This window comes from Erithacus rubecula (genome assembly GCF_903797595.1).
Source record: "Erithacus rubecula genome assembly, chromosome: 12".
Lineage (NCBI taxonomy): Eukaryota > Metazoa > Chordata > Aves > Passeriformes > Muscicapidae > Erithacus > Erithacus rubecula.
The window spans coordinates 1,820,284-1,837,441 of record NC_136664.1 but is presented as its reverse complement, the minus strand read 5'-3'; the positions used below and the strand labels follow the sequence as shown (position 1 = coordinate 1,837,441).

The window sequence follows — 17,158 nt, the reverse complement described above, 5'->3', positions numbered from 1 at the left end:
CGAGAAGTTTTTCTTTTCTGTTTTTTCACACAGTAAATGATTTTAGTGTTTGGTTTAGGTTTTTAAATTAACTACAAGAAGTAGTTCAGTCTTGTTTTTATTCAGTTGCAGTCTGGTCCTTGTTCTGATGCTTCTTATGCTGCTCATCTCCCCACCCTGGAGGACAACACACACCCTTTAACCATGCTCATCATCCACTTTTGCAATAAATCCTTTCAAATTCTCTTTTCCTAGGAATTACCCTACTGGAGCTGGTGCATTGCCATGTAGATTGGCCACGTTTCCTCTGCAAATGCTCAGATTCTCCCAGAAAGAATTTGGAGGAGCTGTGATTTACAAACTTCCCCCTGTGTGTCCTGAATTGATGAATTCCTTATTGCTTCCCTAGGGGTCATGGACTTTGATATAATTCCATTGGAGCCATCCATCCTCTGGAAAAATCAGAGTCCTGGAGGTGTCAGCCTCGATGGATGGCCAGGATCAGCAATGTCAGGAGAGGGACGAGGCCCAGAGGCCTCCCTGGATTACTAAAACCAAAACCCTCTCCATGGATTATTTATGAGCTTTGCTCCTTTACATTCCCATTCCCTCTATGATTATTTTGATTTTATTGGTTTTTTGCAGTGTTGTTCCTCAGACCACGGTGATCCTCAACAACGACCGGCAGAATTCCATCGTGGCCAAGATGGTGGGGCAGGAGGAGCCACTGAGCAGAGCAGCAGATTCCCTGGAGAACATCCTCAGCAAGTGAGTAACATTCCCTAAAAAACATCCTCAGCAAGTGAGTAACATTCCCTAAAAACATCCTCAGCAAGTGAGTAACATTCCCTAAAAACATCCTCAGCGAGTAACATTCCCTAAAAACATCCTCAGCAAGGAGTGACATTCCCTAAAAACATCCTCAGCAAGGAGTGACATTCCCTAAAAACATCCTCAGCAAGGAGTGACATTCCCTAAAAACATCCTCAGCAAGTGAGTGACATTCCCTAAAAACATCCTCAGCAAGTGGCCGTGTCCTCTGGACACATGCAGCCCCTTTGGTCCCTTTGGCCCCTTTAGCCCCTGCAGCCCCTGTGGCCCCTGCAGCCCCTTTGGCCCCTGCAGCTCCTGCAGCCCCTGCTGTCCCTGCAGCTCCTTTGGCCCCTTTGGCCCCTGCAGCCCCTGTGGCCCCTGCAGTCCCTGCAGCTCCTTTGGCCCCTTTGGCCCCTGCAGTCCCTTTGGCCCCTGCAGTCCCTTTGGCCCCTGCAGTCCCTGCAGCCCCTTTGGCCCCTGTGGCCCCTGTGGCCCCTTTGGCCCCTTTGGCCCCTGTGGCCCCTTTGGCCCCTTTGGCCCCTGTGGCCCCTTTGGCCCCTTTGGCCCCTGCAGCTCCTTTGGCCCCTTTGGCCCCTGCAGCTCCTTTGGCCCCTTTGGCCCCTGCAGCTCCTTTGGCCCCTGCAGCTCCTTTGGCCCCTTTGGCCCCTTTGGCCCCTGTGGCCCCTGTGGCCCCTGGGGCCGTGCGGGCTCTGGCACTGCTGTCCCTGCAGCGCGGTGCCGGGGCGCCGGCAGAACACCATCGTGGTGAAGGTGCCCGGCCATGACGACAGCCACAACGAGGACGGCGAGAGCGGCTCCGAGGCCAGTGACTCAGTGTCCAACAGCGGCCAGGGCAGCCAGAGCATCGGCAACAACGTCACCCTCATCACCCTCAACTCCGAAGGTACCGCCCGGGAAACGGGCAGGGCACAGCCCTCCAATTGTTAGAGTTCTGAAAGGAAGGGGAGTCGGGTAAAGACAGGGGAATAGGAGTAAGGGTTCTTTGTTAGGAGAATTCAAATAGAGATACAATATTCCAAAGAATAATCCCAAACCCTGCCAGAGTCAGAATCCAAGCTGACACCTGTCAGTCAGTCAGGGTGGTGGCACAGTCCTATTCCATGGTGGCTGCATCCTCCTGCAGTGGCAGATGTGGTTCAGCTGGAGCAGTGCTCCTGGAGAAGGTGCAGTTTCCTCTGAAGGTCCAGGGATGATGTGGAAAGGTCTGGCTTTCCTCTGGAATCCAGTGGAAAGAAGGTATTTTAGTGTCCAAAATCTCAGTTTTTATCTGGGTAGGAAAGGCTTGGTTCCTGCCCTGGCTGGAGCATCTCCCAGTGGGATGATGGAATTTTATCAGTCATGTCGTGGGACTCACTGGCCATGAACAGGAGATATCTCCTGGAGGGAGGATGGGCTGTGGGAAGATAAAGATGATTGCCCCAGCTGGTTTAAAGATGGCCCATTAGCAGAGAATGTGTGCCACAGTGATAAGGGTCAGTGCCACACCCAGTTTTAAACAATGGCCCATTAACAGGAGATATCTCCCACAGTGATAAGGGTCAGTGCCACACCCAGTTTTAAACAATGGCCCATTAACAGGAGATATCTCCCACAGTGATAAGGGTCACTGCCACACCCAGTTTCAAACAATGGCCCATTAACAGGTGATACCTCCTGGATGAAGGGTGGGTCATGGGAAAGATAAAGAAGATTGCCCAGCTGGTTTAAAGATGGCCCATTAGCAGAGAATATGTGCCACAATGTCTCTCTTATGTACTCTTAGTACTCTTAGTGTACACACTTTGAATTCCTTAAATCTGATGTTTTACTGTAGTTCTGCTATTCTATTAAGCCAGGAGATCAAATATCCTAAAGGGAGGCTGGAAAACCTAAGCTATTGATGTCCTCTTTAGGAGACATCCTGTAAACTTGAGATTTGGCCCATCCAGGGGGGAATTCCTCGGAGCAGAGGGAACAGGCTCAGGCTGGAATCAGCAGGAATTTCCCCATGGAAAGGGGCTCAGGGATTGGAAGTGCCCAGGGAGATTTGTGTGCCCATCCCTGGAGGTGGCACCCAGAGCTCTGGGCTGGGGACAAGGTGGGGATTGGGTACAGGTTGAACTCTGATCCTGGAGGTTTTTTCCAACCTCAGTGATTCCAGAATTTTTCCTGCTCTCAGCTATGGCAAGGAGCACAGCTGCCAGCATCAGGAGGGTGTTTGCTGTGGAATTTCTTTTCTGCCTTGGTCTGGCACAGATTTGCACAGACAAATGTGATGTTGGATCCACTGATGTGCATGTAAATGTGAATTTACATGTGCATGTACATTCAGAACAAACCCCTAATCCATTAATGTCTGCAGATCTGATTTCCCTCAGACCTGTGGAACACTCATCCATTCCAAATCTCTGAGATTGATGAATGCTTTGAGGATCAGATCAGTGACCCCCCTCCACCTGCCCTTGCCCTGGCACAGGAGGGAATTGCTAATTCACCTGCAGGGTGGCCCAAATTCAATTATTAATAAAGGAAGAGATGGAGAATAACAGAACTGCTGTGCAGGGAGAGGCAAAGTCACAGCAGCCCTTGGTTGCATCAGCTGGGACAGAATTCCAGGGGCTCTGATGGGTGCAGAGGAAAAACCTGAGGGGCTGAGGATGGAGAACCCAGCCCAGGACAGACCAAACACCAGGACAGCTCCACTCTGTCATCCAGGCTCTGGAAAGCAAAACCAAACTGTGTTCAGAGTTGGGTTTATCTGACATTGAGCTGTGGATATTTACAGATTTAGGGAGTGGATTTCTATAAGGGCACTGTTTGCTCTCTGCTGGTTGCTTTCATGTAATTGTGATAATTTAAAAATTAGTGTTCCTGCCTTTCTATCCCTGAAAATAATGATCCAGAGCTTTGAGCCCAGGTCCAGTAATGGTACAGAACAAGGCTGGGTTTTTTTCCTGAACACTGTGACTTCATTCCATGTGGTTTTTCAAGTCCAGTTAATTTTGGCATGCATGTGTTCTTCCTGTGAGCTTTGGAGTGCAGCATCTTCTCACTTTAAACACAGCATTGTATTTCATTGTGAATTTAATTCTAATTAATTAAAAACAATGAGCTTTGTACAGTTCAGTGTCCTGTGCAGCACAAAGAGCACAGGAAGAGAATTTTTAGTTTCACTGATAAACTTTTGGGGCAGGAGATCCATTGAGTGTTTACACTAGACATGAGGAAATTTCTTTTATAATGATTTATTTTATAGTGGTTTATTTTATAATGGTTTATTTTATAAAGGTTTATTTTATAATAGCTTATTTCATAATGATTTATTTTATAATGGCTGCATGGGATGGATGTGATGGCCCAATGTTATTTTCCTCTTCAGTTTTCACACATTGCACTTGCACCTTCAGTGTGGTAAGAGAAGTTTGGTCTTTTCAGTTATTTTGACACTTTTTTCCTGTGCTTTTTCCAGAGTTCTTGTGCATTTTTAAAGTTCTCAAGATCCTGAATTGGATCTCTAAAGTGCTGCTCAGCTGGTCTTTAGTGTCCTCCTGGCACAGAACTTCATTTGTGAATCAATTTTTTGAGCTTTCATAACTCTTGAGATGTCAAGGTGTCATTAAATGCACTGAATCATGGAATGGTTGGAGTGGGAAGGGACCTTGAGGATCATCCCAGGCTGCTCCAAACCCTGTCCAGCCTGGCCTTGGGGACTCCAGGGATCCAGGGGCAGCCACAGCTTCTCTGAGAAATCCATCCCATGCTCTCCCCAACCTCCCAGAGAGGAATTCCTTCCCAAAATCCCATGTAAGGTTTGAAGCCATCCCCTGTGTCCTGTCCCTCCAGCTTCTGATGCACAGAATCCCCAAGAAGTTGGAAATGGAAATGTAAACATGGATTTTTGGAGCAGATAAGGGGAGGCTGCTCAGCCCTGGGTGTTAATTAGGGGTGAGTGATGATTTTTTTTCCAGAGAAAACTCCTCAGTCACATCTTGTCTCCTCAAGTTGGCACCTGCAGCAGTCATTTGATAATGGCAGCATTAAACACAGTCAGGATTTGCTTTCCAAGAGGGAATCCAAGCAGCTCTTTGTCCATGGCTCAGCCTTATCTGTGCACAGCATTTTCCAGCCCAGGGCAGATCAGATCTCACACATGGGATGAGCTCTTGGAGCTCTTTTCTGCCAACTGCTCAGGACAGGCAGTGAGAGGAGCTGAACCTTCTGTACCCTAAACAAAAATGATGTGCAGACACTGATGAGGCCTCAGGGCTTGTGAAAGCCAAAGAAAATGGAATTGCTTTGGGTTTTTAATTTTTTTTTCAGTTGTTAGCAGCCAGCAGATGAACAAGTTTCTTGCAGGTGTCTGCCACAGGAATATTTGGAGTTAACACTGACTCACCTCCACCCAAATATAACAAACTTATATTAAACAAGGAAAAAAGGGCAAAATCCAAATTAGAAATCTGATTTTCTACCATGAAACACATTTTAAAAAACCCTTTGAGTCCCTGGCTTTTAGTTTTCTGAATTTGATTTGGATCTTTTTTTATCTGAACTTTTTATCTGATCACATCCTACCATGAGTCATAAAATAAGAGACTCTCTCTTGGATTTCACCAAAATTGAGGCTTATTCTTAACAAACAAGTGACCTCACTGGTGTTGTGCTGAGGCTGAAGAACCTCTGAGTGCTGTTCCCAAAATATCTCCTGGTCCTGGATCAGGGGCTGGCACTGGGTCTCCTCCAGCCTTTGGGTGCTTGGAATATTTACCTGGAGCAAAAGATGCTTCTGGGTTTCAACTGGAACAGGGCAGGGTTAGGTGGGATGCTGGGGAGGAGGTTGGGGAGATTCTGGGATGGATTTCCCAGAGAAAACTTCCAAAAAATCACTAAATGTGATTTACTGCCCCTGGATCCCTGGAAGGGGAAGGTGTCAGGGTTGGATCTGGATAATTTCCAATGTCCCTTCCCACCCAAACCATTCCATCATTCTGGGATTTTGCTTTGATATCCCAAGGGAATTAAATCTTTCTTCCCCCCCTACAAGAACAGCTCTGTGACCAGGCCATGTGAGTTCCTATTCCAGAATTCCAGAATTCCCAGTGTCTGAACATCCTTTGTGCTGAATGTGATTTTAAATCTCTTTAACCTTTCTTTTAGCACAGCTTTCAATCCCACTGCAGGATCTGGAGGTGAATTTACAGTCTGCTTCTCCCTCCTTTCCACAGACTTAATGATTTTTAATTAATAAAATCAGTGCTCTGGAGTCTCTGCCAATTAATCACTGCCCTTGTGAACTTTTGCTAATTGACAGGAGCTCATTAAAAGATCACAGAACATAGGATGGTTTGGCTTGGAAGGGATTTTGAAGCTCATCCTGTTCCAACCCTCCACATGATGCTGATGTTGAACCTTCTATACATCAGCCAAAACATTATTTAATTTCTCTAGAAATGAAGGTTTATTTTTGTAGGTTAGGATTTGTTTTTTTGGGATTTATTTTAATTTTTTAAAGATTAATTCATCTTTCTGCCTTTCTGCACCTACCAATCTTTTGCTGCCACTGCCAACTTTGCACCCAGCCTTGAGAATAAAATAAACACAATTTCTTGGAGAGATGGAAGGTGTTAATTCCAATATTTCTGTGGGCAGGTGTTTCCTTTTGTTTTCCCTGGTTTTAAAGGAATGACTGACAGCTCCTGGGGAGAGAGCAGAGCCTGGCTTTGCTTTTAGGCTCCCATGTTAGACCAGGAGAGTTTATCCTGATGGAGGAATGTAACAGCTCAGTGTTATCACTTCCCTGGGTGGGAGAGCACATCCAGAGCAGCCCCTGTCTGGTTTTTGTTCTCTTGACAGAGCTTTTCTTGCTGCTGACCCCAAACTGGCTCCTCCTGTTCCCAGAAAATTCCTGGTCTCTGTGTGGCACGTCCCCAAACAGGGATGGATGGTCAGCTGTGCTGGGAGAGAAAAGAAATGCAGCAAAGAAAAGTCAAAATTAGCATTGAAAAGCAAACTAGGCTCAGTAGAATGGAGATAAAGCAAATTTTGTGATGTTGAACAGAAGAGGAGATGGAAATTGGTGTGGGGTGGAAATGAGGCTGTGGGTGCAGAGAGAGGCTGGTAAATCTGGCAGCACTGGAAGGAGAAATGGTCACTTGTGTGGTGATGAATATCTGGTGTGAAAAAGGCAGGGAATCACCTTTCAGGAAAATTCACACAACAGGGGGTGGCTGGGGCTGGAAGGGAACTCTGCCCAAGGCAGGGACACCTGGGGGTGACAGAGGGACACACCCAGGTGGGTTTGGGGTGTCTGCAGACAGGGAGACCCCACATGGTCCCCCTGCAGGGAATGAATTCCCCAGTTAATGAAAGAAAGAAAAATGCAAAGGTGTGTGCTGAGCTGAGCTCCAGGTGAGTGTGTGCAGCTGTGCCTCACTCAGTTGGAGTCAAGTTGTGTTCTGTGACTGTTCTCCTCCTCCCCAGCTCACATTTCCTGAGGTTTTGGAAGTTTTTGAGGAGCAGCAGCAGCAGGGTATGGCTGTGCAGTGTGGTTTTTACAGTGCATGCTCTGAATAATCAATCTCCCCAGAATCCACCCAGATCTCACCTCTAAAGGTGGTAACACACCTGAAGAGCCTTTCCAGGTGCACTGAAGGATGTCTGAGTGCTGGGAGCCTCCAGATTTAGCCAATAGTGTTTATGAATTTCATTGCTCAGAGAGAATTTCCATCCAGTTCCCATTCTGTTTTTTCTTTTCCCTTCCCCATTCTCCTCCACACCACAGCAGAGCCCCACTCAGAACTGGCCCTGCATTCCCTCTTTCCACCAGATTTTTGGGTGCCACTCCTGTGTTTGCTCCCTGCAAAGTGCCAGATATGTTGGCAGCCTGGCAGGAATGAATTTGATCTAAAAGAAGGAATAATTCAGCTTTTGTGCCCTCATGGTTAACTTCAGTCATGCATCATGCAAAATGGTTATAAAATAAATTCCCTTTCTGTTGGAACTTTGAAAGCAGGAGGAAAATGCAAGAGATAATTTAGTGGGGGGATTGTGGTCATAGGTCAGAATAACAAGATAATGTCTTTTTTTCCAGGCTGGGAGCAATAAAAGAGCAGTTGCATGTGGTAAAAACAGTATGTTCTGGATTCTGTGCCAGCAGGAAAAAAAAGAGAGGATTTTGCAAATTGAACTAAATCTTTGGTTCATGTAGGTTAACAATGTTTGTTAAAAAAGTCTGCAGGCTAAAGGTGTTCCATAAGGAAAAAAACTTCCTATAGCCACCAGCAATCCTGGGAGCTGTGAGTGTGATAGGCTGGAGGATCATTTATTCAGGCTTCCTAGAATTTCTGTGAAAAACGTACACATGGATCCAGAGATGTTTTTTTGCTTTGCCAGATCTGCCCAAATTTTTCTAAGCCAGTCCATTTATCTTGAGGAACAGCCTGTTGTTTTCCCTGATAATGGTAACCAGACTTGTGGTGAGGCCAGACACAGTGGCATGCAAAACAAGGCACAACTCATCCAAACCACTTTATTTTTCAGATGGCACCTGGTACTGGGAGCAGAAAGCAGCCAGTGTGACCTATCCTGGCTCAGGATAAAATAAAAGGATCAAATTTAGAAAAAGAAAAAAACCCAAACAATTTGCAAGTGTATCAAAATATATTCAGGACGGGGCATGAAGCTCTGATTTCAGCAGCAAAAATTTGCTAAATACATCAACAAAAAAATAGTTTTCCTTGCAAGTTAATGAATATAAGGAAGGAATTTTTGGCTGTGAGGGTGAGGAGGGTGCCCAGAGAAGCTGTGGATCCCTGAATTGCCCAAGGGCAGGTTGGACATGGAGCAGCCTGGGGTGGTGGAAGGTGTCCCTGCCATGGCAGGGGTGCAGGAGATGATCTTTAAGGTCCCTTGTAACCCAAACCATTCCCTGGTGCTGTGGTTCTGCAGTTGCTGATAATTCTCAGTGATAAATCAGGATTGCACAATGTTTGCCTCATCCTGTCCTTACTCAGCTCTGTAAACTCAGCCCTGCCACGTGGGGTGACTCAACCCCAAAGTCCAGCTGCAAAAGCAGTTTGGATTTGTTTTATGTTCTGTTTTATGGAGTTCTTCTGGCTTGGAGTGGGATAAAGCCCAGTGCAGGATTTGGAAATCCAGATGTTGCTTGCTCTGGGTGCTGCTCCAGCTGTTTGACCTGAGCTCTGCCACCTTCTTTGGGGCCTGGAGGGGTTCTGGAAAGCAGGAATTGGGGATTTGTATCACAAAACTCTGCTCTAAGATCACTTAATGAATGAAAAGTCATTAATGTCATTGCAACTGAGTGTTGTTCACAATAATGATTGTAAATTGTACTGAGTGACCCCTCAGTCAGCAAACCACTGGCAAAAATCAAATCCTAAAATTTCAGTGGACACAGAAATATTGCTGGAGTGTTTTCTACCCAGTTCCTATGAGCAGCATGAGGAATTCTGAAAGTTTGGTTTATTTCTGGAATTACCCTTGGCTGTGTGTTCCATCCTCTGCCTGAGGTGGGGTTGGTCCTGAGCTCTGTTTCTGGTTAGTCTTGAATCCACCAAATTTTGTCATTGTCTGCACAGGTTAATTGAAGTATTCCTTTGAATTTAATTAATTAATTTAATTAAATCCCTAGTATTCCTGAGAAACTGGGAAAGAAATAAAAAACTTCTTAATATTTTGAAAGGGTGTGTGGGTGTAGCTCTGCTACTGATGGTCTTATATTTGAATAATAGGGAAGATGATTAGTGATTGATTAATTATCCTTCTGTTCCTTGGGAAACTATTGTTTAGAGAATTATGTAGTCAGTAAATATGATGAAAACCCCAAATTTTGTTTGGGAATCTTTGGTCACATCCTGAATGGTTTTCATTGCTTGATGTACTTTTAAATGATGAAACAAATTAGTGTTCACTATTGATTCTAATTTATTAAATCTAGAATGATAGATGGGAAGGGAAGGGAAGGGAAGGGAAAGGAAAGGAAAGGAAAGGAAAGGAAAGGAAAGGAAAGGAAAGGAAAGGAAAGGAAAGGAAAGGAAAGGAAAGGAAAGGAAAGGAAAGGAAAGGAAAGGAAAGGAAAGGAAAGGAAAGGAAAGGAAAGGAAAGGAAAGGAAAGGAAAGGAATTAGTTTTAATCTCATGGGTTTGGGGAAGAGGAAGAGCTGTTGGCTGCTTGAATTTTGCTGTGCTTTGAGAATATCCCAGAGTTGCAGGGATAAAAACCTTCATTTTTAGGGGATGAGAGCACTGGGCTTGGAGTGGTTTCTCAAGAAAAGAGACCCCTGAGAGTGAGTTGCTGCACCTGTTCCTGTGTAGACCAGCACACCAACACCACCAATTTTCGGTGCTGCCGGGGTGAATTTGGGTTTCTTTCGCTCAGTCAGAAAACACCAACACGGGGAGATGCTGCAAAGTGCAGAACTCCTGCTGCCTCCTGAGGCCAGCTGCTTGCTGAGCCTTTGCCCTGTGTGTGTTTCAGAGGATTACCCCAACGGGACGTGGCTGGGCGACGAGAACAACGCCGAGATGCGCGTGCGCTGCCCCATCACGCCCGCGGACATGCTGCACATCAGCACCAACTGCCGCACGGCCGAGAAGATGGCCCTGACCCTGCTGGACTACCTGTTCCACAGGGAGATCCAGGCCATCTCCAACCTCTCAGGCCAGGGCAAGCATGGCAAGAAGCAGCTGGACCCTCTGATGATCTACGGGATTCGCTGTGAGTGCCGCTGGCTGCGGGTCTCTGTGTCGCGGCGCTTTTTGGTTTTTTTCCAGGATGAATTCAGGAGCTCCAAAAAGGCTCTTCTGTTATAGTTTATTGTGAGGGTGTGGGTGTAGAAAATCCTGATTAGTGCCTCCAGCAGCTTGGGGCAGGATGGGGAAAGAAAGAGAGAAAATGGGGGCAAGAGAGGAAAGAGAAGAGGAAGGCAGGAGGGCGATTTCCCACTTACAATACAATAAATCTTCTTCTAGATGAATATTGTAATTTCTGCTAACCAATCTAATACAAGGTACAAATTTTATAACATTTACATACAGCCTATAAGAATCCTTGTGTTACCATAGTGTGTTATACTTTAAACTCTAGAAAACTACCATTTAAACTCTAACAAGATCTTCTCTTGCCCTTTGGACCTACTTCCAGCAGGAATCATTGTTCCATCAAGAGGGGATTACTTCTAACTAACTATTCTATTGTTTTCTAGTTATTTAGTAACTGAGGCTTGGTGTCTCTAAAGTGGCTTTCATTTCAACCTCAGTCTCAGAATTTATGTATTCATATTCTCAGAATTTATGTATTCATTATGTAAGGTTTCAGCATTTCATCCTCTCCAACAGCTCGGGGGGTTGGTGTGCACAAATGGGGGAAAATGATGTTTTTGGGTGTGCAGAAATAGGGGAAATGATGTTTTTTGGTGTGCAGAAATGGGGGAAATGATGTTTTTTGGTGTGCACAAATGGGGGGAAATGATGTTTTTTGGTGTGCACAAATGGGGGGAAATGATGTTTTTTGGTGTGCAGAAATAGGGGAAATGATGTTTTTTGGTGTGCAGAAATGGGGGAAATGATGTTTTTTGGTGTGCAGAAATGGGGGGAAATGATGTTTTTTGGTGTGCACAAATGGGGGAAAATGATGTTTTTTGGTGTGCAGAAATGGGGGGAAATGATGTTTTTTGGTGTGCAGAAATGGGGGAAATGATGTTTTTTGGTGTGCACAAATGGGGGAAAATGATGTTTTTTGGTGTGCACAAATGGGTTTTTAGGAAGAAATTCTAATGGGCTGGTTTGCTTCAGTTGGGGGGGTATTCACCAGAAATTCCTCAGGCTTTTATTCTGAATTCTGACTTCTTTGCCACTGCTAGCTGTGAGTGTAGTAAATATTGTAGAAATAATAAGGAACACCAATTTCAGTACTGAAATTCAGTACTTGAACCTTAGTTTCTGACTTGCCATTTATGTCTCTTTTTTCAAAAGACTTGCTCAGATTGTGATGGGAAAAGTTGGCAATCTCAGGATCATAAAATCTGGATTCACAGCAGGAATGCAGATGGATTTCTGTCTGTTCCATGTGCACGAGTCTTTGGATTATTTAAGCTGCTATGGAGCTGTGAACTGATATTATTTGTGTTAAAGGCACGATATTTATTAATTTAAAAGGAATCAAATGTGGTTTCATATAGAACAAAGGCACAGGCACTGGGTTGAAATGAGAAGAGGAATCTGGATGTTTTCTGCTGTGGCAACTTCTAGTGAACACACTGAGCACAGCCAAGTCTGCTCCCTGGGCTTTATTTCCAAGAAAGCAGCATAACCAGGATTTTGGGAGAAGTTCCTTCTGCCAGGGGGTGGTGGAGCATTGGAATCAGGGAATGAGCACAGCCCTGAGGCTGCCAGAGCTCCAGGAGTGTTTGGACAACAATTGGGGTGTCTGGGCAGGCCCAGGAGTGATGCTTGGACTGGATTCTAATAAACCAGGAGCTCTCATTGTTCCAAGATTTTGTGTAGGTCACCAATGGATCTGGAGCAAGAGTAATTTTGATGATGAGTTTTGTATGGAATTGGCAATTTCAATCTCCAGGTAAGTCTTAAGGACAGGTCAGCAAGGGATTATTTGGAGAAGTGTGATAATTACAGGGAAGGGAGTGTGAATGGTGTTTGATGATGGCAGCAAACACTTTCCTGTTATCTGCTGTTTTTCCCTGTGGTTTTCAGGCTATTTTTGGGGAAATTGGAAACCAAGTCTAACCCAGGTAACTGCATTAGGGCAATTTTTGCTTCATTTTGCAATGAAGCATTTTTGCTTCATTTACCTGAAGCACAAGACACAAAGACACAAAAATATGTGTTTTTAAGAGGATGGTAATTCAAATTAAAGCCTTTTTGTCTGCTGATCTCATTAGTGTCAATAATATTGTTTTTAAAACATGGATTTTTGTTAACAGCTTCTAGAAACACTAAGAAATGGATCTTGCTCCAGTTTTAAAGCAATTCCCAGGCAGTTCTTTTCCCATCCCTTAAATGTGAGAGCACAAATCACATGGGTCAGATTGTCAGTGGTTGTGGAGGAAGATGAGATGTTTGCCAATGTGAGCATGGGGAAGGAATGTGTCCATGTGAGCAAGTGCTCAAACTGGGGATTATGTCATTTCTGTGAGGCATTCTGACCATGAAAAAATCAGATTATGGAAGTGATCCCTGCAGCTGGAGAAGGTCTGGAATGGCACAGATGTGAGAGCAGCAATCAGTGACTTTGGTGGCATGAGCACAATTTGGGATCCAGGTATCTGAAACAGCTTCATTCCTTCCTGCTGTTGGCTGCTGTGTTGTTTTCTTTTGGGAGCCAGGCCATAAAAAACTAGGGATTTCTGGAAAAAAAATAGATCCTGTGTAGATCTGGCCAGAGGGTTTGGGCAGGGAAATGTTGAGGGTTTGCTACCAGCAAGGACAAAGAGTCCTGTGGCAAGCAGCAGAGAAAACACATGAGAACCTGATGGAGCAGCAAATGTACCAGTGAGAAGAGTGGTCCAGAAATGATGATTTCACTTCATAACCTCATATGTCATCACTGGGATAATGAAGTGGGATGGAACTGGGTTCCAGCAGCCTGGCTGGGATGCTGGAGCACTCAGCTCTCAAGGAGGGGATTTTGCCCCTGCTCAGGTCAGTGGCAGGACTCCTGCTGAGCTGCTGCCATCATCCCATCATCCCATCATCCCATCATTCCATCATCCCATCATCCCATCATCCCATCATTCCATCATCCCATCATCCCATCATCCCATCATCCCATCATCCCATCATCCCATCATCCCATCATCCCATCATCCCATCATTCCATCATTCCATCATTCCATCATTCCATCATCCCACCATCCCATCATCCCATCATCCCATCATCCCATCATCCCACCATCCCATCATCCCATCATCCCATCATCCCATCATCCCATCATCCCACCATCCCATCATCCCATCATCCCATCATCCCATCCCTGCCATCCCAAATCCCCTTTCCCAATCCACACCCATCTTTTCATCCCTGGAGTGTTCTTCCTGATAATCACCCCAAACCCCAGTCCCTGGCATGGGAACCCCCTCAGTGCTGGTGCCCACAGTGGGGTTTGTTTCTGCTCTGAGCAGTCCTGATGACTTAATTCAAACAGAAATGAAAAATCCAATGGCATCAGCCTGGCCTGTGCCAGTCACAGCCAGAGCAGCCCAAGGAAATAGAAAGGATTTTTTTGTTTCAGGTTTCTTGCAGTCTGTCAGTGGAAAGATATTCCATCAGGTTTTTTTTTTTCTATAAGAAAAACACCAAGTAAATCTGCATTTAATAGAGCAAGTATTTTGTGTAATATGCAGAAAGTATAGAAAATGAAGAGATGTGTGTTTATTAAAAATTCCTGGTGCTCTGCACGAGGTTTACCACAAGAAGAGAGGAAAGTTTATCTTTGGAAATCTAAATTTTCACTTGTGGTAGGAATTTACTTGTGGGGTGGCAGTGGTGCTGAGGAGAGGTTTTGGGCAAGCAACCAGAATGATTTAAACACAATCTCTGTCATTAAATAGCTCATTACCTCAACCCTGCTAAAAATGGAGACTTTTGCTGGTGAAAAATGATCCAAGAACATCCTCAGTTGTAATTTTCTTTGCCTAACAGAAAATCCAGGTTTAGCTCTTTGGAGATTCTGCAGCAATTTCCACGAGTGAGTTGGAAGAAACAGATTCCCAAATTCAGAATTTTGCAGTTATGAGGAATGGTGTAATAGAAAAGATGTTTTTCCATGGCATGCTGGAAAAAATGGGGCTCAGAAAAGAAAATTTATCAGTAGTTCTTCTTCTTCAAAATAATCAAATAACTAAATGAAAGCAAAATAGCATTAGTTACTGATAATATATATTTATATACACACATTTTATGTATTATTGTGGGTAAATTTTTGTATTATTTCTCTGGAAGCCTCTTGCTCTGCACATGGGTTTTTGCAGACCCTCATCAACCATTTTTCCACTTTTTTGTCAGTTCTAGTTAATTATTCCAAGAGGATGGAAGATCAGAAGCTGCAGATTTAATGCAGAATTTGTGGTTGGGTGGAAGAAGGAGATCCAAACTCAGGAATTGTATTAAGAGGAACCTCTGCCCTTGTGGTTTTGGACCCCAAAATTCTTTTTTTGGCTCCCTGTTACTTAGGGAATTATTTATGCACATGGAAATAAGTCTTTTCTTAGGGACAGGATTGTTGCTGAAAAAAAAAAAATTATTTAAAACCATAAATCCCCCACCCAAACCCTCCAGTGCTCACAGAGGGGAGGAAAATTTGGGGTGAATTTTCCCATCTGCTTCCATGACTTTCATGGAGTGAATTTTCCCATTTCATCCAGAATACCTCCCTGTCCTTTAAACACCATAAAACAAAGTGTTAGCTGAGAACACCTAATGATAAAATCTGATTTTTAACTCTAAAAAAAAAAAAAAAAAAAAAGCCAAATAACTTCACATTTTAAGACACAGAACAGAAAACATTGCTTCCAGTAGGGATGGGAGCACTTTTCCTACTGCAGGAGTTGAAAGAGATGTTAATACACTCTGAAAGGAGTTGTGTCCTCAGCAGAGGCCAAATGGAATTAAACACTGGCTCTGCTTCCCAAAAATCCACACACCAGCTCTGGAGCTGCAGCCCACACACGGCTCCTTAATGGGAAACACATTTGGCTGTGGAAGTGATGGCAGTGGGATGAGGAGATAGAAATACAAATAGAAAATTATAAATGTAAAATATGAAAAGCTAAGATAACATAAATATAAATATAAATATAAATATAAATATAAATATAAATATAAATATAAATATAAATATAAATATAAATATAAATATAAATATAAATATAAATATTCCTGCTCACAGCCCAGGCAGGTTGGAGGTGTGGAAAATGTGTGAGGAGCTCAGCATTGCTGCTCCAGCTTTTCATGAGGAGTTTGAGCTTAATAATAACACAGATAAACAGCAAATATATCCCATTTCTGTTCTTCTGGAGGATTATCCTGCCTGGAAATGCTGGAGGAAGGGCAGGAAGTTCTCATGGATGAGCTGAGCTCAGATGGTTTGTGGGATGCTCCAGGTTGCTGCTGTTTCACTTTTACTTTCCCACTTCCAAAAGCCTTTTTCTATTAGTGAAATTTTATTAACTCAACCAATTTTTCCTTTTTGTCTTATTTCCTTCCTACTATTTGTATGCTTTTCTGGCATATTTTCTTTGTCTTCCTTTCATTTCCTGTTTATAATTTTGGGCTTCTCGTGTCTCATTTCTGAATATCCCATTGGCTGTTAGAATATTGAATAACATCCCACGGTTTCAAATTGTGTCACCTCCATGCTGCAATCCTGAACAGCAGCATTGGAGAGGTGCATGCAAACCTTGGATTCCATCTGGAGATTCCTGGAGAGGCTGATGAAAAATTGTCCAAATTGGCATTTGGGGCCTTGGACATTTCAGCAGCAGCAATGGATGGATTCTGTGATTTGGATGTTGGTAATTGTTGTTTCAATCCCTCCCTGGGGAATCCAGCTCAAGGCAGGAATTTGCAGAGGATGCTGAGCTGCTGAGCCCATGTGCTGTTTGCTCAGGCCACAGGATAAAAACTCCTCTCCCCAACTCTGGTAGCCTGAACAGGAGTCCTGTGGTTTGTGCCTGATGGATGAGCTAATCCTGTGGTCCCTGGAAATACTTTTTGCCAACATTTTCTTCTCCCAGTGCTAAATACCACAGGCTGTAGTTCTTGGGAAGCAAAGGCTGACTTCAGGCTGTTCCTGTGAGGTTACCACCACAGAATTCCAGAATCCTGGAGTTGTTTTTCTTTGGAAGGGGCTGGAAGCAGCCCCTGGATGGGCAGGGACACTCTGCACTACCCAGTTTGCTCAGGTGTGTTGTGTTGATGTGACCAGAAATGTGAATTCTGTCCCCATCTGTTAAATCCAGGTGTGGCAGTGCCCCTGATCCCCTGGTACATATTCTCTGCTAATGGGCCATCTTTAAACCAGCTGGGCAATCATCTTTATCTTCCCCATGACCCACCCTTCATTCAGGAGATATCTCCTGTTAATGGGCTATTGCTAAAACTGGGTGTGGCAGTGACCCTTATCACTGTGGGAGATATCTCCTGTTAATGGGCCATTGCTAAAACTGGGTGTGGCAGTGACCCTTATCACTGTGGCACACATTCTCTGCTAATGGGCCATCTTTAAACCAGCTGGGGCAATCATCTTTATCTTCCCACAGCCCATCCTCCCTCCAGGAGATATCTCCTGTTCAAACACCTATCCTTCAAACCAAAAGCCATGCAGAGAAAT

The 17,158-nt window shown here is 44.4% G+C and overlaps 1 protein-coding gene across 3 annotated transcripts in view; it reads left to right on the top strand.

Moving 5' to 3' along the window:
* BANP (BTG3 associated nuclear protein) overlaps positions 1-17,158 on the top strand; it is a 114,897-nt gene that overhangs the window by 22,551 nt on the left and 75,188 nt on the right. For all 3 annotated transcript variants that reach the window (XM_079316010.1, XM_079316009.1, XM_079316011.1), the window contains exons 5-7: positions 625-747; positions 1,524-1,696; positions 10,288-10,527. In XM_079316010.1, the coding sequence (XP_079172136.1) occupies positions 625-747; positions 1,524-1,696; positions 10,288-10,527 (536 nt within the window). The remainder of the gene's footprint in view (positions 1-624; positions 748-1,523; positions 1,697-10,287; positions 10,528-17,158) is intronic.